We start from the raw sequence: 21,446 nt of genomic DNA on the forward strand, positions 1-21,446 counted from the left end.
CGACTTGTAATTTTGTCTAAACTTTCTTAATTAAATACATTCGCTACTTTACTCAGAGCTGGTAGCCACATGCATCCTGGCTTTTCCAGATTCAAGTTAACAGCTTTTAAGCACAACTTCTTACAACCATAATTTTTTTTTAAAAAAAAGCTTTTGATTGTCAGTTTTACATGCCAATAAACTCATCACCACATCTCATACTGGACTGTGAACCACACCATCAGTGGTTTAACTTATATTCTGTCAAATCACAAGATAATTCATTCACCTTAGTCACATTTTCAAGTTACTTACTAGTTAGCATACAATTAGTTAATCCTAGTTATCCAACCTGAAGCTCAATTCCTTATTCAAATTAGCTTAAAACATTTCTATCTAAGGAAAGGTGGCAGATTACGCTGAGTCATTGACTCAAATGCCAAATAAACAGTACAGACCAACAGTTTGGACACCCCTTTTAATTCAATGAGTTTCCTTTATTTTCATGACTATTGACATTGTAGATTCACACTGAAGGCATCAAAACTATGAATAACACATGTGGAAATATGCACTAAACAAAAAAGTGTAAAACAACTGAAAATACCCCTTATATTCTAGTTTCTTCAAAGTAGCAACCTTTTGCTGTGATTACTGCTTTGCACACACTCTGCATTTTCTTGATGAGCTTCAAGAGGTCGTCACCTGAAATGGTTTTCACTTCATAGGTGTGCCCTGTCAGGTTAATAAGTGGGATTTCTTGCCTTATAAATAGTCATAAAAATAAAGAAAACCCATTGAATTAGAAGGTGTGTCCAAACTTTTGGTCTGTACTGTATCTCAATATGCATTAAGCCATCTTAGCACTACTGCAGAAGCTAATATCTACAGTCTCCCTGACCTCTGTTGCTAATCAGCGGCAAGGAAAATGAATGGGGCTCCAAGATTGGTTGCTTTGTGCACGCCATTCAACAGTGTGTCAAGTTGTATTGCACAGAGGTACTTCAACTTCCCACTTTCTTTCAAATATTTCAAAAATCTACAAAAGCATTAGCGTATTAGCAAATGTTTTATGAATAATTTGGATTCATGTTCTACATAAGAATCGATGAATCTGCTTTTAGTGATCCATGAATTTGAGGGGTCCATTGTATTGCAGTATCCACAGCTTGTTTTCCTAAAACAACAATCTAAATTTCTGAGTTTTTTCAGAAAGACTGCCAGTGTCTTCAAATTTAGCTTGCTCTAAAGTAGACAGAGGTTGGGAGCTCAAAAGGGTAAAACAAAATAACTGCTGTTTTCCATTTGGCCTTCCTTATCTACTGAAACTCTTGTTTTTTGTTGACTTATTCAAATTAGCTTAAAACATTTCTATCTAAGGAAAGGTGACAGATTACGCCAGATTACAAGAGCCGGCAGATTACAAGAGTCTTTTGAATAGAGTCTTGCTTCTTTGAACTTTGTTTTGACTTTGTTTTAAACATCTCACAGCTACCTTTGAGTCTTTTACACTCATTAATACAGTTCACATCCTTGACTGTTGCACACAGTGTGACCTAATAGCGTTTATTACAGCATTTACTGATTGAGAAAATCCTTTTTTTCGGTCACTCATCAGAGCTGATTAGGATAAAAATAAACCAACTCTAGTAAATAGCCAATTTGTTGGAAACCCACTAATTGTTTCATACTATAATAACTGTGAGCTATAATCCCACTAGCTTTAATAGATATATATGTACACGAAATTAGAATTAATCTATCACATTGTCTAATAAACATCACACATTTCTTTGTGTATTTGGCCTGACATCAGTGAAAATCCTCCCAGTTCTCCCAGCATGCCTTCTATTAGTCTCCATAAACACCCTCACGAGTTTACCATCCGCTCTTCCACCATGCTGAAAGTCAGTGGGTGCTGGGATGGGCTGCCATATGCCTGCTGCGAAGTGATGACGCTAATAAAGAAGGGAGTAGGGGCTCTTCTGCACAGTGTTGCCTGATAGATGAGAAAGAAGACAGAATCACAGTGGGAGGGGATAGTCAGGATGAGGCGTTAAAAAATAAAGGAAAAAAAAAACACAGCCCGAGTGATTGTACCGGTTCTGCTACTGCTCACATCAGGGCAGTTATGTTATTTCCATACAGCCTGAGAGGAAGGCACCCCTTGAGAGATTTGGGAGGGGGGAGAGGTTGGTGAGAGGGCGGATTTATTGGGGATTCCCAAGGTGTTCAGCCAGCTACCCTTTTTCTGAACATGCCCTCATCACCATGACAACTGTGACTAGCGGGAGTTTTGGGATTCATTCCCACCTGGAGGAAACAGAAAAGCATCATTTGCATATTGGGCACAACCCGACATATAAAATTTGATTAACATGCTTCATGCAGAGTGTAACTGAAAGCCTTCTAATGCTAGACAAGAGAAGGTGTTTATACATCTGATAAAACACAGAACTGCAGGAGAGAAAGTCCTGTAGCACATTGATGTCATGTATCATGTATTGATAAACCCTGATCAAAATGTGTGTTAACAAGACGCTGTTTGATCTCACCAATGTCACCAAACATGGATGTGTGTTCACCTAATACTCATAAATATTCATGTGCCTAGCAAATCAGGTGATGTAGCCTATTTAGGTCAATTTGTGTAGTTTGTCCTCTTATGATAAGTTGTAGAAATAAGAACAGTTTCTCATTTTGCTCCACTTTCTTGGCAGGATTTCAGGGGAAAGTGCGGAGTTCTTTGAGCGTATGAATGCCATCCTGCAGAAACAGGAGAACATGATGCGGGCAGCCCAGGCTGAGGTAACCCCAACCCAACTTCCACCTTTCCATCTGTTACACACTCGAAACGTGAACAGTTTGTGTAGCCAGCAGGGCACAGAGCTGTCTTTCAGCCCACCATCATGACCACTATGACGTCCACAGACAGAAGGACTGGGTTAAACAGGGTGCTCAGAAAACTGGGAGCTCAGCTGTTGCACGCTGCTGTCGACTGATATGTTCAGACTTTACTGGCAGAGCAAGACATGACTGATGAGAGCAACTCATGACTTCACACCCAAATTACTGCATGTTAGCTCAGTAAAATGACACAAACGGAAACCGTCAACGTTGGTCAAGACGTGAATCATATCCACACTGCTTTAAAAATCGACAAACTAAAAGAAATTAAGTTTCTATTTGTAGTTGTGACATCGAAATTTAGTGGCATTTCTTTCTTCAGTTTTTAACATTAATTAAAAATGATCTTACTCAATAGTTTATGCTATTTTAAAGATAGGCATTATTTTACAAAATTGTGATTTTTTTCTCACTTATGTATTATGTAAGAGTAAATAAATCTCAACTGTATGCAATATAACCCTTAAAGCTTATAATGATTTTAGTGTTAATGTAAATATCTAAATAAGAATAATGTGACCTTGTATAGATAATATCAGCCAAGCTCTTATTAATTGTGAATACAGCTTGTAATTTTCCATACAGTTCTGAAGTCCATGCTGATGACATTTACAGCTCCTTAGCCGTTTCTGATTGCTTTATTGTGTTTGCAGACCGACCTTTGTGAAGTATTTTCACCTGACTTAAGTGATACTTTCCAATATCTGACTGCGACCTCAGCTTCTCCTCTCTGATGACCAGCAGAACCTTTTTATCAGAGCCTAAACTGAATTTGTCTCCTTGCAGTGCCAAAGAGGGCCATGCACAATGCCGCCACCACAAGAGCATGTGGACCAGGCCTTTATATCTGAAAGAGTCAGCAGGACAGAGGTGTGTCGGCTTGTTTTTTGCTATTTCCATTGTGTTTCAGCAGGAGTTATGTTTTAAAAGACGAAAAGAGGGGAAAGAAACGTGGCTTTTATCCCTGCTTGTGATGTGCAGCAGAGCAGAAATCATGTAGGGAAAAGAACTTGTGCATTTATCCTTGAAAGGAAGTTATTGAGTGGAGTGTGTTTTCATGTAGCTGGATCTGCTTTATGAGGAAGCTGTGTACACGGTGGTCAACAGGGTTGGCGTGCCTGCTCCGGAACATGTGAAAAGTGACGACGAGCTGTTTGCTTACCTGCTGAAGGTATCTGTATGTGTGTCTGCCTTTCTGTCTGTCTGAGTGTCATGTAATAATCACAAGCACAACCATAGAACAGACTGTGTTCCTGGAGCTTCATTAAATTTCTGTCAGTAACACTGATGGTGGCCTCCCAGAGAGTGTTATTTGTTGTGAGGAGGCTGTAAGAATTCAAGCAGATGCTCTTGGCTCAAAACTGATTAAACATCAAAGCCCAGTTACACTTTGCACTGATATTCAGCTGTGATTATGCTGCACTAAGGATTGTAGCCTTTTGGTTGTCTGAAATGAAATGGGAGTCCTATTTCAAAGGGTTTTCCGACAGTTCAGGTACTAAAGAAACAAGCAAGAGTTTAAAACCACAGTAATGTTCAATTATTTATTTTTTGCCAAAGCAGAATTAGCAAATATTGCTGTTACATGTAACTACATAATGATAATTATATCAACGTCTTTTTCAAGGTGTTTGACATGGGTGATGAGGAACATGAGATCATTCTTCAAAAAGTTCAAGAATCAAAGGTGAGGCATTTTACTCTGTCACCTTCTTTTTTACAATTTATAGCATTTTATATTTTATTTTTTATTTTTATTTTATCTACAACTACCACTCAGTGGTAGTTGTTATTGTGTCTTGTCTCTATGCTGTAACTGCGAAGAAATTTCCCTGCTGGGATGAATAAAGAACTTCTATTCTATTCTATACTTCTATATTCTGAAGCTGACAATAGATGTACAGTTATGCCAACACTATAATGACACCATGATGATGCATGACACTGAGAGACAGGATTTAACAATACTGTTGTGTAAACTAAAAAAAAAAAATTATACTGATGTTTTTTCTAAAGAATATTTAAAATGTTTCCTCAGCTGCAACTCTTGTCAGCCAGTCCAATGTTTTTCATCAGCCTAAGCTGTAAACAAAACAGGGCAACAACTATTTCCTGTTGTACTTCATAAAGACAGTCTCAAACATAGATTTACTAGAATGTTGGGCTTAAATGACATACCTTCATATGTGAGGCTTACATATAACCAAATTATCCTTTCCTGGAACTGCAAAAGTAGTTCCCTGGGGTCACAAAGCACATCCTATAATTGCACTGATTTTACCACTATAAAATTACATGATAAAAGAAGGAAAATTCTAAGGTAGGTAGTACTTTTTCATTTACCAAGAGCTTTTGATTATTAGGCTTGGGAAATGAATTAGTAAGAATTTTTGTAGCAATAGATTTTAAGTTAGGAAGTCACTTGCACATGAGGCTTCCTCATGCGTGGTTAATACCTAGCTGTTTTCAAGACTTTCAGCTCATCACCAAAAATAAATAAATCAAAATACTGGTGGAAACATGCTAAAGTCTGCTCAACCTTAGTTGAGCAGACTTTAGCTCAACTAAAGTCTGCTCAGGGACATATTTCCCGACAGTTCAGGTCGGTAAACCCAGTTCAGGTAAGCTAGCAACTAAGATAGCACCTAAGCCATCTTAGGGTAACTAAGATAGTTGCTTAAATGTCAACAAATATTTTTTTCATTGGTTATTGAGAAATTTATAAGTAATTTTCAATATTTTTCAGTTTCTAATTAAAATGTAAAATAAAAACATGTTTTTTAAAAATAGTTTTATATAACTCCTACCTCATTTACTGTCAGAAGTACTTTTTGGTTGATTGAAAATCATTTCCAATTTAAATCTGCCAAGGGTCTGAATAATTTTGGTCTGTTTAAATATCACTGTGACAGAATCATTGGTTACATGTTTATGCTGAAGATTATGGCTTTTTATTTCTGAGAAAAGAGACTCTCCCCTTCACTCAGCTGCTAAACAAGACAACACTCCTCCAATAGGTGCAGTTACTGCTTTATGTCTGTGGATGTGTTTTGCATGAATGACTCTTTTTGGACCCCACAGTACAAGCAAACAAAAGAAAGAAAGAGAAGGGGTAAATTACAAGGTTCCAGCTAAATAAGTTATGGAGCGAAAAATGCCTCAGGTCTCTTAGGCAAAACACACCTGTAGAGGTTTTTAGCCAGACAATCTCATAAAAAAAAAGCAACTAGACAGCACTTCGCAAGACAAATTGCAATTTGAGATGAAATATCATCGCATTTTAATTGTGAGGTGTGTTATTACATACATACATATATTTTTAAGTCTGTAGCAGTAATGCACTGACACCCTTGTTAATCTGGCAGAAATCAAAACCCAGATGAGGTTAAATTTTATAAGTCGAACAAAGCTTGTTATTAAGTCAAGCTTTTCCAAATACCACTCCTTGCTAAACTGAAGCCTTATCTCCGTTTTGAATCTGTTCAGTCATGCAAGAATTTGATCAAATACACTCTTCCTTCGCAGCACATACTGATATTTGCCTGTTGGTTCGGGTTTCTTTAGTAACAAATATTCCTTTCTTACAGCGAGCCAGTTTTTCCTTGAGAGTCTCTGTTATGAAAGCAAAGAACCTGATGGCCAAGGATGCAAATGGTAAAAACATTCAAGCATGAGCTAAGTATTTTCTAATGGGAAACAATGTGTTTCATGAAATATACTTTGTCCTGTAGTAAAATGCGACCGAAATGCTTTTTTGTTTGACTTCTTTGGATTAACCCCCCCTCCCCCACTCACAAGCGCTTCTTAAAAGGTTTTTGAGTCATTTTGACCATTAGCAATGATTCACTGCAGGACTGTAAGAATTATTTTCAGTTGCCGATTTATCTAATTACTGATGGATGTGAAAAAGCATTGTTTATTCCCTTCTCTATGACAGGGTACAGTGACCCCTACTGCATGCTGGGAATCCTGGTGGGTCAGAGCCCTCGAGAAACTGAGGAGAAAAAGGAGAGAAAGTTCAGCTTCAGAAAGAGGAGGGAAAAGCTGGAGAAACGCTCTAGCACCAAAGAAGTTTTACCTGCCAGATGCATTCAGGTGACCGAAGTCAAGCCAGAGACTCTAAACCCAGTGTGGGATGAACACTTTGTGTTGTGAGTACAAGAAAAACCTTTAAGCTTTCTGAAACGTGCTGTCCATGACGATTACTGTGTCACATGCAGAAATCACGGTTTCATTTGTTTCACACTAACGCCGCAAGTTGTTAGTTGTATGACCAGCTCACCACATATTCACTGCTGTGAGAGCAGAACCGAGGTGTTTAATGCCAATCTTAGTCACGAGGAGGATCAAAGGCCAATGTGTTTTCTCTGTTTTTCTTATCTGTTTTTAGTGAAATAGACGATGTTCACAATGACCTCTTGCATCTGGACATATGGTAAGTTGAGAACACAAGCAAAGCTGCTACAATGTAATTCTTTGCATATCAGTTTTTTCTATTTTTTAATTGAGCTGCAGAAAAAGACTTTAAAGTTTATAAGGGATGTCAAATGAGATTTGATTTACTTTGAAATGAAGTTGTGTCTTTATTTAAAAATTGAGAAAATAAATAACATCATCGCCCCATTTTTAACCGAACTTTACCATTATCCTATAGGATAATGGTAAGATTCTGAGACAGTGTAACAGACTGCCTTTAGGCATGTTGAACTGTTTTTAAGCAGTTTTCACACAAATATTTTGAACTGGGGATGTAAAAGCAGAGAGGATCTGACCCTACATGCCTTATGGAGTCAGCAAAAAACTAGACTGACACACTTACGTAGCTAGTTTCCTGCCTGACCCGAAGAGGGTGATGTTGAGTTTTTTCTGTGAAACTTAGCTTCAAGGGTTAGTTTGAAATTGTTGCAGAGTTCTGATGGTATCTGTAGATTTACACACCACGGGTCTCAATTACACGTTAGTTTGGAGCATTAAATGGTTTTATTTACTTTTTAATAATCTCATAGTTATATTTACACTTTAAATAAAAGGAACTAATGCTAACAAATGAGCAAGGTTTTATAAAACTCTATATTTTAAAACCAACTTTAACTCCCAAGTTTCCATCCTGCCTTATGTGTCCTGACTACACTATCAATCATGCTTAGTTAACCAGCTTCATCAATGCAAACAAGATTATTCCATTCTTTTCACATGAAGTGCACATTCCTTTTTTTCCATTTAAGAACCAGAATAAGGCTTAGAGAACCTAGCCACTTCACACATTTTACACCAAGAATGTGAACACAGTCCTTTCTTTGGTCCTACAGAATCCTGAAATACTTGTTTGGTTAAGAAAGGTCATCAACAAAGTTGTAGTCATTGTAGTGACTATTAGAATTTGTGCAATTAAATATTGAAATTATTCATCGCAACTCTAGGAGAGACACTTAGATAACACTTTACAAATACACATGTTTTTGTTTTTCTTTGTACCGTAATTGTTTTTTATTTGTTTAGGGAATGGTCATGCATTACTTATTTGTAGCATTTTTTCATTTTAATTTTTTTGGCAGTTTTGGAGAATGTATACATTTCCTATTTGAAACTTGTTTCTACTCAGAAAGTATAAGTCGCTCAAAGTCATTCTATTCGACGCATCATTTACTTCTCAGTTCTCCTCATGGTTTATCAAACTGAAACAGTAAACTAGAAGAAACTCAACCTTATGCTAACCTGTGAGTAATTTCTTTTTCTGCAGGGATCATGATGATGATGTATCTGTTGCGGAGGCCTGCAAAAAGCTCAATGAAGTCAGTGGGCTTCGAGGAATGGGCAGGTGAAAAATACATCAGTTTACAATACTGTAAAAAAAACTATTTAGATTTAAACATAAAAAAGCCTTTTTTAAAACAATGTTTTAAACAGTATAATATTCTGTTTAACTGATTTTATTTGACAATGTGGCTAATCAAAGTCAACCCATGATTTAACATTTACTTTATCACATATGGTCAGATTGTCCTGAATTAAGTTTTTTTTACTCAGGTTTCATATTAAAATCTGTTTTCTGTATCTACTAGTAGACGGTAAATATCTAGAAGGCCTTTTTCTTTGTGACTATTTCTGTTTACTGGTTGTTTTGATGTGTAAAGATGCAACAGGTTCTGATCCAGGGCAAAACCTGATGCATAATTGGTTCAGCAGTGAATTCACCCAGTCAGTATTGTGGCAGTAAACAGAAAATAAATTAAACCCATCAATAAAATGGTCACTTTCATGTGAAAAAAGCATGAAGTGGCAGTTATTGAATGAAGAGGCCTTTGTATCCATTTGCTTAAAAAAACTAGCTATGTCCTGCTTGTTGATTCCACAGAAAATCATTTGATTTTTATCCTTTGAAAGCTGCTCACAGAAAAGCCAGCCGCCCATAAAGCTGTGCACACAGACAGCAGAGCCTGATAAATAGCAGACATGTCTAATGAAAACCTCCGAATGTCAATCACAACCAAGGGACCAGAGAATCATTTGCTCATGGTGAAAATGGCAAGATTTTAATTTCAAGTAATAAAACTGGAAATTAGTTGTTTTGTTTTTTTTCTTTCCAGGTATTTTAAGCAAATAGCAAAGTCAGTGCGTTCCAATGGCTCAGCATCATCGGGGTCTGAGGAGAACGTTGACGACTTCCTCGGATGCATCAACATTTCTTTGAATGTGGGCGACGATGTCTGTCCAATCAGCATGCAGAGCTACTACATCAAAACATGCAAAATCAAACTGGAAACAAAACTGTGAACTAACTATTTTTTGCAGGAAATTCCTGTTGCTGGATATGATACCTGGTTTAAGCTGGAGCCGCGGTCAAGTGCATCTAAAGTTCAGGGAGAATGTCACCTTATTCTGAAAGTCTTCACGAGCCAGGTTTCTACAGGACGTCATCAATTAAATGTGCACCTGTCTATTTGTACATCCTCTAATAAATGTTTTGCTTTCAGAGAGACACAACTTTATCAAAGAGGGACACAAATGTCTCCATTCACAAGAAACTTCTGAGTCAGATTGTGGAATACGAGCATGCTCAAGTTAAGGTAAGATTTCTGCAGATTATTGGTTCAAATATGTTTTACACCCAATACTGAGAAATTTTATTTGTGACATTGCAGAATTTCTTATGTTTTTGTTTTTTTGTTATACTGAATATTTCAGACAAAATGTAACCGAGAGAATACAGAATGCCTTTTTGATTGTGATATCATTTATTTTGAGAAAAAAAACTGTCCAATTCAATCTTTGTTTCCCTTTCATAAATTATCTGAGATTTACCTTTTTTTTTTTAAAGAAAACCTTGGTTTCTTTAAGACCTTTAGAACATATTCTGTGGACTAAGAGACATATTTTAACTTCTGAAAGGCTGCTATCTCATGTTTGAAACTAATGTAGCATTTAAAATAAAAAAATATCATCTTAGCTCTAAACCACGGTAGTGGTTATGTAAATTTCTGGTGCTGTTTGGATTTTTCATGACCTTGGATGATTGCTCTGATTGATCGGACTGCAAATTCTGCTTTCTGCTGGAAAATCCTGAAGAGAAAAGTTTGACCATCAGGTTGTGAACTGAAGCACACTTATGTTAGGCAAGGACCCCAAATAGCTTCACCTCTAAATGGCTAAAAAAAGGTAAGGTTTTGGAATGGCCTAGTGAAAGTGCAGACCTAAATTAGATCAAGATTCTGTGGCGTGGCGTTTCACTGGTCATGCCACTTTCATAGGTAGAACATTTTCCTACTAACTGAAATAATCATTTATTAAAAACTACTTTTTATATATACTCTTGTTATATTTGCTCAGTTTCAAATAGGTTTAAATTAAGCACAACAAAAAAGCAATAACAGAACAAATCTGCAATGCACTGTGCATTACCACAAACTGTTAGTATTCTGCAAAGGTGTTGATTTCATAAATCTTTTAATCTAAGAAGAAACACAATGTTATACGCTTTTAGATTGGTCTTGATCAACTCAGCTGAGGTTTCTAAAGGCCTTTTAAATGTTTTCTATGGCTTTTGGCTGATGTTTCACCTGTTTTCACTTTGATCTTTCCTCATCAACACTGCATATTTTGCCTTTGTGTCATAAAACCCTACAAAATGTAACTGAGAGATGATCATCACAAAGCTACATATCTACTTTGTGTCAGGTTCTTTTAGCTGTCTGAGTCAACACAGAATTTGTATGAAATTATGTTGCCTTTCTCACTCATCTAAGTACATATCATTGAGAAAGAATGTGTGAAAAAGACCCAAATGATTTTATTTTTTTATTTTTTATTTTTTGCAAGTTATCTTTTTAATGGCTTATGCCTTGTGTGTGGGAGCCTTTTGTGTCTGATACATTCATAGATAAAACATTCCTGTTAAAGTGATGATGAAGTTAACCGAAAAACTTGAAAGAAAACGAAATCAAAGACCTTCAGAAATGCTTGAGACCAGTTTACAAGATTAATATTAAAACTGTTTTTACCTTTACATTCAGGCTGGCGCTATTTTCCAAAACCAGCCTCCACAGATACAATGTCTTGTCTTTCCCCAGGTTGTCTTTGATGAACAGAGTCAGCTACTCTACTGTGAAAAAAAGAAGAGTATTGCACTACCACAACTTAGCTTTCATTTTTTTCCTTTGTCTTTACATACAAACTATTAGTATGCATGTTATTTTTCTCCTTTATTTTATTTTCTTTAAACTATATATATTTATATTTTACATCTGTACACCACATCTGAGTCATCTTACATCTGAGTGCTTTAAACCGAAGATAAAGTCCTTGTTTGTGCACACAAACTTGGCTAATAAAATGATTCTGGTTAGATATGTGTTTCAGTTTGAAAGAAAAATATTCAAAGGTTATGGATTAGTATGGACTTTGTCTTTTATGCTCATATCTTCATAAAAATAACAACCTGATCTATTTATTGAGATAAAGCATGCCTAATCAGTTCTGCTCAATTATCAGTATTTGTTACAATGGAGCTGATCAATTTATTGCTGTATGTACGCTGTGGCTGCTGGAAAAGACCAGTGTTTTGTTGTTGGCTTATCATTAGAAACTGAAAGGAGGCTCGTCTTCGTATGTTTCTGGGTCTGATCCAGGGGCAAAGATGTACAATTACACATCTGTTTGCAGGCATTTGGACGTGTATAAATGGCAAGTGTAAATAATGAGTTGGGAGGATGTGACAATTTATTTGCATAACAGTGGCAGCTGCCTAAAACAGGTCTATTTGAAAGAATGAAATATTACCTGTGAATGATTTTGTGCAAAAAAAAAATTGCATGTAAAGCCCATAAACTTATCATAGTTTGTTTAAAAGGATGGATAAGGCGTTCTCGTTAAACTTTAATTTGATGGACTGAACAAAGCTGTTGCACTGGTTATGATTTTGCCGCAACCTTTCTTGGAGCTACTAGCTTCTCTTTTTTCTGATTTAAGTGTTGTAATTATTCTGAAGTGATGGGTGCTTTTTGTTCTACATTGGTATTAAACCTTTGTTAGTATTTAAATGTTTGTAACAGCTCACACACAAACAAAATCTGTTTGACAAAAAAAAAGCATCTTACTTTGCATAATATGTGAATTAAATGACCTTGTCACTCTTTTAAAACCCCAGAGAGAGCCATACAACTGGAATGGACAGGTTTCTCCTCCAGCATGGACTGTTCTAACTCACCATGCTGTGCAAACTGATCTCTCACCTCTACAGCAGGCTATTGTGTAGGTATTAATGACAAAATTACATTGATTAAATTGAGTATGCGACCTGAAGCATTTGCCTGCAAGGTGCATATTTTCTTTTGTTTTATGCAGGCGCTGGCAGTGCTACAGCAACCATCATCGGAACCAGAGGCTGTGCTACTCCCTGCTGCTGCGCCTCCTGAGGACCATCGATGCAGAGTGGGACCCTCCCACCGTGAGGGGAGACCTGGTAGGTTCTACATTATCGGCTTCCCAATAGGGGAATAATAAACAAACAAGCAAAAAAACTTCCATCACCTAGAAACAGTCACCTCATTAGCTCAGCCCTTCACTGGCATTCATCAAGGTTTTTGGTTCAGCCAAAAATGTCCCACAGCTAGTGTACTGGAAGCTATAACTGAGGGCCCTTCCTGTGTCCAGGAGAGGCAGCTATCAGACAGCTTCAGACTGTACACAGAGCACTGCCTGTGCCTGATGAAGAACATGCGTCAGGTTTTCCCCTGCACAAGCGCTGCTGCCATTACACGCTACGAGCTCATGCTGAGGTAAAGTCACAGCACCATCACATCAGGCTCTCGCCTGTTCTCCCATATCAAGAACCTTTTTCACTCCAACGAACACAGAGAGACTAAAGCCGGTCAGTCACACTCTGTGCAGGCAGCAGTAATATCACAGTATATTACAATGATATTATCTTGATCATTTCTCATTTCCATACGAAACAAAATAACGATCATTTGTTTCTAACAACAAATTGTCGCACAAATGCTAAAAAAGGCAGAATTTTGTGTGCCAGAATTCTGACATATTCTCATCTATCTTTATATTATTTTTCATTTATATCATGCTAAGCTTTCATGCAACTTGTAAAAATGTTCTTGCACTTGATGCTTACATTGCAATACAAAATAAATCTGAAGCTACTCGTGTCTTTTTAAAGATTGAAAGTGCAGTAGACGTTTGTAGATGTATCTTAGAAACATGTGAGCTTGAGCAGATCGCCATGACAACATTTATTTCAACAAGACAAGGTATTGATGATCAGAAAATTTAGAAACAATAACTTTATGCTATACAAAGCAATGTAATGTTTTTGAGTATTCTCTAACCAGAAACAGACATTTATTATTCAGATATTTGGAATGATTTAAATCTGAAGAAAAAAAAAATTATTCAAAAATGTTCATGTGGGAATTGCAATTTTGTCAACATATTTACAGAAGTTAGTGATTGCTCAGGTAATGGACCCCATTATTACATAAAAACAAACTGCCAGTCATACAAACTCTCATACACACCAAACACGTATCTTTCTCCTCCTGCATAAATAACCCAGACTCCTGCATACAATTAGACTGAAATTCATTTAGTGAGATTGCAGCTATTATACTTGCTAAACTCTGAGAACAATGTGTCACTATGTGATGAGTTGAATAGCAATTTTGTCATGTAATTGGTTTTTCCTGTCTGTGCATGCCAGGGGGATTGGCTACATGCAAAACATGAGGGCATTTAAGACTGTTTGTCCTCTCCGAAATGAGCTTCATTTGGACATCACCACTGCTGTCAAGGTAACAATGGGCGAGCATTTATAGCGAAACAGAACATCTGTATTACAACTCAGTGAAACGCCACAGGACTTGTTCTTGCTGTTGTAGTAGTTTGGTCTGCCAAAATAGAAATAACTGGAAATCTGATAGGTTGTGTTACATGAAGTTTGCTCTGGAAAATGGTGTATCAATTTACAATACAGATTATATTCAGAAAAAGCAATGCAAGCACAAGGAACAGAAGGTTATTATTTGTATCAGAATCACAGAAAAAAAAAATCAATGTCAAACTATCACAAATTTAGTGATATTTTTGAAAAATAAAACAGAAACTAAAAGTTATCACCCCAAGTTAGTCAATTTAGCAGTTTTTATTGAAGTCCTAATGCAAAAAACATAGAAGTTCACCCATCAATAAAGACTTTATAAACCTATGAAGAGTCTCAGTTCAGTGTAGAATAATCTTCTTCTTTGATCAGTTTTGGTATTTTATATAAGCTGCAAATACATTTTCACTGATTCATAAAAATACAGGACAAATGCGTCCAGAACTGATTTACTGTGGAGTGCCTCTTTCAAGCGTTATGAGTAATCTTGCTATTTTAAGGGATGGTGGGAAATTCTAGCCATTGTAAAACTCTGAACTAACAGTTCCCCAGATTTCACAGAGCTTACAATTTCATTCAACCCTCCTACAGTTTTTGTTTATACCAAAGTACAAAAAATAATGCCGCACAGATAATTTAAAAGAACATTTTTGATAGCATTGTAAGCAGAAGGTTACAGAACTGGCCTCTGGCAACACACTTCCTTGAAGAGGAAACACTTCCTTTTCCTCTTCAAATTAACAGTCTTGGACATAGCTACTATTGGGTGGGAAAGTTGAACCAGAAATATTCATGTCTTTTGATTATGACAAAACTTCACATTTTAATCCTCAGAGGCATTAACATGCTGACAGCAACCAGTTCTGAGTTCATTTTGACAAAATATGTCACTAAATGTTGTTACATCACCGGTAAAACCCATTGTTTCTTTTCATCAACAGAAAGGAACGTCTGAGTGGTATGAAAGCTTAATTGCCCAGTACAAACCAGAGGAAGGGGTAAGTATATAATGTGTAAAAATAGAAGGAATCTTATTTTACTAAGCATGATGAAGCTTGTTAATCTTCCCTAACAATTCAGTCTCTGGAGGAGCAGCTGAAAAAAATGGTTCAGGTGATTGATGCAGTTTGTGCAGACGTACAGAGAGGCCAAAACATCTACAACAAACTCTTCTACAGGTGATTTTTTTTACTAAAGCCAACAGTGTGTGCTATGTATTTTATGAAATACAACCAAGTCTTCAAAGGCTGTGAAGACTTGGTTCACAATCAAAGACTCATTTTGTGTTGTTGCCTAGTAGTTGGTCTCATGTCATTTCGTTCTTTGCTCTCACAGTGCTGTGAAAGTAGATTACTTCAGCATATCATACAGGCAGCTGGAAAAACAGGTAAGTCTTTGAAACAAGGTGAAAAAGCCTTCTGAAGTCTTTGTGAGTCATGCTGCGATGTTGTTGTTGCTAAATTTGACTCTGCCTCTTTCCAATTCTCCCTCCTGGCAGGTAGCAGATGATGTAAATGTAGCAATGGAGCGGGTCTGTGGCACTCTGGAGCAAGAGAGCTCCAGACTGACTCAGACTATGGGGGAAACCATCTTCGAACTCTTCATGTCTTTGAAGATCCTCAAGGGCTTCCGAGAGTTTCTTCCCCTCAAGTTTGTTCAGCTTTAATGACTATTCATATGCCCGCCTCATCATTTGATTAGCCTCCCTTTTATTCATAAAGACTTCTGCTTTACTCAAACAGAGACGCCAAAATGTTGGCCCTGACAGGCTTTCATAACTGGTTCAAGTCGTCGATTCATAAGTTCCTGCAGATTGTTCATGACAGATCCTGTGACAGAATCCGCAAAGCTGTGGAAACAGATCAGGTGGGACGCTTCTGCTCTTCAAATGCAATTATTTTTGTAATTAAAGTAATTGGAGTTGATTTGTGATGACAGGTGCTACGCCTAGGACCAGACATGCGTTCTGGTTAATGGCCTAACCTTAACTCATATAATTATTGAATTAAGTTAAATATTATTTTCAGTGCTTTTGACCACACAATTACATTTTAGTTGAGTAGACTGAGGAGACACATTTGATTTGTTATTACGGTTACTTTAATATGCTGTAAATGTGAACAAATAAATAAAATTGAAACAGGTTCACTGAAACATAATGGATGCCGTGAAAAGTTGTATGTTAAGCCTCCTGACAAAATATTAGTGTTTATTTTTTTTCTGAATAAATTCATGTTCTGGCAGTGTAATGATTAAAAAGCATGTGTTTTGTGAACAGCTTCAGCCTGTGCAACAAGCCAAACACAGTTGCTCAGCAGTGGAAGTGACAGCTTGCTTCAGCCAGGTACGTGAGATCTGGCTCCAGCTGTCCTGGCCAGACTCTGCGGGGGCCTTCATCTTTGTCACTCGTCTGACAGACGTGAGTGCCACTTTTAGCATTGCAACACATGCATACTCATATCCTGCAGTCATAAAGCGATGACTCCTATGAGACATGCAAGATTTTATCAGTAGAAGTGAAGAAAGAAATTTTCAATGCCTTACAAAAGTACTGGCATCCCTTGAATTTTTGCATATTTTGTCACACTGCAACCACAAATTTTAAATATTACGTACATTCAGATTGTATGTGATAAACCAACACCCCGGGGACATGTATGTGAAGTGAAACAAAAAAAGAAATACACGGTTTTCAGATTTTCTTACAAATAAAATTGTCAAAGTGTGGCATAAAAATTGGATAAAATCCAGTGCGAGAAACGACCGTTAGTAGACAACTAGTTAAATCTAGTCTCGTTATAAATGTTGCTGTTCTGTGAAGGTTTGTTAAGGAACATAAGTGAACAAACTGCATCATTAACACCAAGGAACATATCTGACAATGAAGGGATACAATTGTAAAGAAGTTTAAGGCAATTTCAGGTTGTAAAACCATAACTCAACCGTTGAGAGATGTTCAACCCATTGTCCAAAAAAAAAAAGATTGCACAACTACAAATGACTCCAAAATGATATTACTTGGCATACATGGTGGTGGCACAATCATGCTCTGGGAATGCTTTTCATTAGTAGGAACTGGACAACTGGTCAGAATTAGCGGTAAGATGGGATGGACATACATCTGAAACTATATATTTATATACACCAAAACTTCTGAGTTTGATGAAAGTTACAAAAAAAAAAATGTTTTGTTCTCTGTACATTTTCTGGCATTTAGCAAATAGAAATAATCTTGTTAATTCTAACTAACCTAAAAAAAGAGACTTTATCTAACCTAAAAATCAGAAGTTTGGTCTGATTTCACTTCGGGCAGTGAAGAAAAAAAAACAAACACATATGCGTCTTTCTATTCTGTGAATGTAAATATCTGGTTTCAATTGTGAATACATGAAGAATCCTTAAAGGAAACCAGCTGGGGCAGACTTGACACTGATATGAAAACTCCAAAACATTTGTGGATACAATTGCAGCCAAAGTTGTTTGCACAAATAAGTCACTCAGGCAGGTAATTTGTAAAGAAGAAAAAAATAGACCACCATCCATATTTTTCCTTCCACACCACAAAATGTAGCATCTGTATCGCATGCGATCCCTACGAAGTTATGAAGTTGCATAAATGGTCCTACCTTCATCTCCCGCAGAACTTCTGCAATGAAGCTGTTTGCTACTCAGAGATGATGACGCGCAAGATTGAGAGGAACCAGCTGGCCCGAGACCACAAGAATTTCACAGTGCAGGTACCGCCTGTAGCAAGACAAAGCAGGGGGTGGGCACACGATGATGTAAAAACGATCAGAGAGTTCCTGCTTGTAAACACAAAAGCACAGCAGGAGAGCACAAATGTGGGCACAGAAATAGAGCAGAAGTGTCTTGCTGTCATGAATTGTTTATACTCATAAGCCATCTCTCTACTTCTTGGTAGCTCTGCTTCTTTTCCTTCTTTTTTATCTCCTCCACCACCCCTCTCTTTCTCCTCTTTTGCTCCTCTTGGCTTTCGGCTAGCTCTGCATCGGCCTGAACAACGTGGAGCATGTGCGTGTTTTCCTGGCTCACCTGCCTCGAGACCTGGACTGGCCTGGCGTGGAGCGGGCCATGGAGGAGTCGTGTGGAGCGGAGGGGAAAGAGCAGGTCTACAAAGCCCTCAACGGGCAGCTGTTCAACATGGACCTGGACCTGCAAAGAGAAGCCAAGCGCCTAATCACAGTGCTCACCGACAAGGTGAAAACATTAACCTCAGCTCAGGCTACATCCGTACTGATAGGACATTCACATGTTAAAGCTTCAAAGCTAATTAAAACTGTCAGATAAATTGCGAAACAAAATGTTTTCTGCAGCATCCACCAGCACAGCAAATTATTATTTTGTTTTGTGCCACAGATTAGTTTGTCCAGACTGTGCAAATATTGAACTTCAATTAAATAAAACATAACAATAAAACATACCCGTTTAGCTATAATTATTAGCTCTGCTCTTAAATGAGCTTTTTTCTGTATAGGTAGGTAACTATTTTGATATTATCACCACCTACTGACTAAAATATTTCTTATTATTTTGGCATTTTGTCTATTTTTTAAATGATAGAATATCAGTATTAAAAATTTAAGAGTAGCATAGCTAAGACCTAGATAATAATTATAAAAATATCCCCGCAGAATTTCCACATTAGTGTGCCTTCATATTTTTCAACCCAGATAAATGTTTACCACTATACTGAAGAATACAGAAAGAAAGCAAAAAGATATATATTTATATATATATATATATATATATATATATATATATATATATATATATACACTACATATATAGTATATACATGACTATCATAGGTCTGTTGGTCAGTAGATGGTCATAGATTGAAACACAGCTTGCTCTTCTATACCTGGGCATTATGTGTGCAGATGCAGCCTGAACTTCGGCGGTACATTCAGCACATCAGCTTGTCTCCAGACTCCATCAACAATGACGACGTATGTAGCAACAACCAGCTGACATTTTCATTCCTGTGTCAGTTTTGTCATCTACTGTATATTTGTGACATGTGGATTCCTCCCAGGCTGTTTCCCCTCTCATGAAGTACCTTCAAGACACGATGGTCATCCTGACAGCAAACCTTGTTAAGGAAAATCTTACCAGGTAAAAAAGAATAGACAGTAAAATACGTTCGCAAAATATTTTTTCTTTATTGTCAAAATAGGGTATTTGTGTATGTAAGAGAGATTAAGTCAATACAAGTTGGAATAAGACTGTAACATCACAAAGTGTGGAAAAAGTGAAGCGCTGTGAATACTTTGCAGCACTGTACCTTTAAAATCTTGAAGATGAAATTGCAGCAAAATGTGGATCTAGCATAAAATTGAAGGTAGCAGCTATAGCATGACAAAACGTGGACCAGTCCAAGGGTAGGAATATTTTTACTTGAAACATTGAGTATTTTTAACTATATAGAAATAGGTGAAATATGTGTTTTGCATAATTATAATCTACAATATTGTTAAGTGACAACACTTAATATTATTTAATGGCTATATTTGTCACTAGAATTATTTTCATATGTGTACTATAAATAAAATCTGATCTGATCTGATCGGACAATTTAGCCAGAAGTAAAACAATAGACCTCCTGCATGTTTCCCACCCATGTAAAAATCAGCCAACATGTTTGGCTGATTAAAACCTTGAGCAAAGCTGGCAGGCAGGAGCTACATATGAAATCTGTCCTGTAAACCTCTAACCTTTCCAAGTCAATTATCTGGGAAATGATGGACAGCACTTCCTCCAGCTTTAAAAGAGGAGACACCATCTGCTTTTGATACGAGGACTCTGCAATGCCAGCATGCATGACTGCATGAGGGTACATTAATGCACATGGTGCTAGTAACTTTTGCTTATATGGAAGAAACATTAAGGCTGGAAAAATATTTACTCATTTTAGAGTGACACAGGCTGCTACCAAAGATGGCATCTTTTTCAGGAAAGGCCTTGGCTCTGTGTTAAATGATTGGGCAATAATCTGGATTTGGCTAAAACAACCAAGCAGCTTTTGACAAGAAGTGGTTATTTTAGTTCACCACTTAATATGTTGCTGTTTTCTTCCAGAAGTATGAGTTTCACAAAATGATTTTACATGTTTTTGTGGCCTGTGGGTGTTATTTTTGAGAGCATTGTTTATGCTTGCTGTCTCACAGAGTTCTGCAGAGCATGTGGGAGCTGCTCCTGCGAATGATCCTGGACGCGGTCACAGAAAACAGGGGTGTTCAGGTGGAGTTCTACAACCGCTTCCAGTACACAGTTGAGGTCAGTGTCATAACTTTGTTTAACTTTCTTTTCCATTAGTAAATGTTTGCTCCCGTCCCTCTTTAGTGATCTGCCTCTGTATGCTGGCTGTAATGCACTAGTTAGCATATGTCAGATATTCATGAAGTCTTCAGATAGCAGCTATGTGGCAACATGAGCTCCCTTATGAATGACAATGTGGAAACTGTTGTTTATTCAACAAAGTCAACGAGCTGGCAGGGGACGTCACACATTTCCATGAGAAGCTAAGGTCTGCCACAGACGTGGGCTAAGTTAGGATGCAGTAGAGGTTCGCACTGTCCCTCCACACCTTCCTCCACAAATATCACGTTTGCCTGCCCAAGGTTTCGTAATGTTAGTGTGAACAACGGGCATCTTCTCAGAGCTGAGACTTTAGCCTATACATATTGGAGGGGTATGTGTAATGACTCATAGCATGCTTGTTCTATTTTTGTCGTCATTTAAATGTTTTAGACCCTGTTGCAGTTCTTCCATGTGAAGGGTGACGGTCTGGCTTTGGAAGACATGAAAAGCGGAGACTACAAGGTATATAGTCATGCAATTCTGCCAGCCGAGTTTCATGTGCATGGTAAATTAAATTGGTCTCCTTTATATGTTTCTCTAACTGATCACCTTCATTGTTTAGGTCTTGGATGAAGAGCTCAGGCTAAACAAATGTTCCTCCTTTGATCTGATTGAGCAGTACTACCTGGAGAAGATTTCCCTCCAGGTGTGTTTTAAGTTACCGGACAGACAATTTCATTTAAGTGGATGGAGAGATATTGATTGAATACCCTGAGCTCTATTGCTTCACCCCTGATTGAAAGTCTGGCCTTTTCTCAAGCCCCTAAAAGCAACATGCAATCAAATATTGCAA

The 21,446-nt window shown here is 37.4% G+C and overlaps 1 protein-coding gene across 2 annotated transcripts in view; it reads left to right on the top strand.

Annotated features, from left to right (window-relative positions):
* baiap3 (BAI1 associated protein 3) overlaps window positions 1-21,446 on the top strand; it is a 42,732-nt gene that overhangs the window by 14,750 nt on the left and 6,536 nt on the right. For both annotated transcript variants that reach the window (XM_005796792.3, XM_023349606.1), the window contains 28 exons: window positions 2,700-2,787; window positions 3,673-3,756; window positions 3,950-4,057; window positions 4,514-4,573; window positions 6,474-6,540; window positions 6,824-7,037; window positions 7,277-7,321; window positions 8,627-8,704; window positions 9,474-9,579; window positions 9,679-9,786; window positions 9,861-9,953; window positions 12,530-12,633; window positions 12,727-12,844; window positions 13,036-13,160; window positions 14,096-14,186; window positions 15,214-15,270; window positions 15,353-15,450; window positions 15,608-15,659; window positions 15,771-15,922; window positions 16,015-16,138; window positions 16,551-16,691; window positions 17,914-18,009; window positions 18,275-18,490; window positions 19,174-19,242; window positions 19,329-19,408; window positions 20,461-20,569; window positions 21,044-21,115; window positions 21,216-21,299. In XM_005796792.3, coding sequence (XP_005796849.2) covers window positions 2,700-2,787; window positions 3,673-3,756; window positions 3,950-4,057; window positions 4,514-4,573; window positions 6,474-6,540; window positions 6,824-7,037; window positions 7,277-7,321; window positions 8,627-8,704; window positions 9,474-9,579; window positions 9,679-9,786; window positions 9,861-9,953; window positions 12,530-12,633; window positions 12,727-12,844; window positions 13,036-13,160; window positions 14,096-14,186; window positions 15,214-15,270; window positions 15,353-15,450; window positions 15,608-15,659; window positions 15,771-15,922; window positions 16,015-16,138; window positions 16,551-16,691; window positions 17,914-18,009; window positions 18,275-18,490; window positions 19,174-19,242; window positions 19,329-19,408; window positions 20,461-20,569; window positions 21,044-21,115; window positions 21,216-21,299 — 2,839 coding nt within the window. The remainder of the gene's footprint in view (window positions 1-2,699; window positions 2,788-3,672; window positions 3,757-3,949; window positions 4,058-4,513; window positions 4,574-6,473; window positions 6,541-6,823; window positions 7,038-7,276; window positions 7,322-8,626; window positions 8,705-9,473; window positions 9,580-9,678; window positions 9,787-9,860; window positions 9,954-12,529; window positions 12,634-12,726; window positions 12,845-13,035; window positions 13,161-14,095; window positions 14,187-15,213; window positions 15,271-15,352; window positions 15,451-15,607; window positions 15,660-15,770; window positions 15,923-16,014; window positions 16,139-16,550; window positions 16,692-17,913; window positions 18,010-18,274; window positions 18,491-19,173; window positions 19,243-19,328; window positions 19,409-20,460; window positions 20,570-21,043; window positions 21,116-21,215; window positions 21,300-21,446) is intronic.

The sequence above is a fragment of the Xiphophorus maculatus genome, chromosome 16 (genome assembly GCF_002775205.1).
Source record: "Xiphophorus maculatus strain JP 163 A chromosome 16, X_maculatus-5.0-male, whole genome shotgun sequence".
Lineage (NCBI taxonomy): Eukaryota > Metazoa > Chordata > Actinopteri > Cyprinodontiformes > Poeciliidae > Xiphophorus > Xiphophorus maculatus.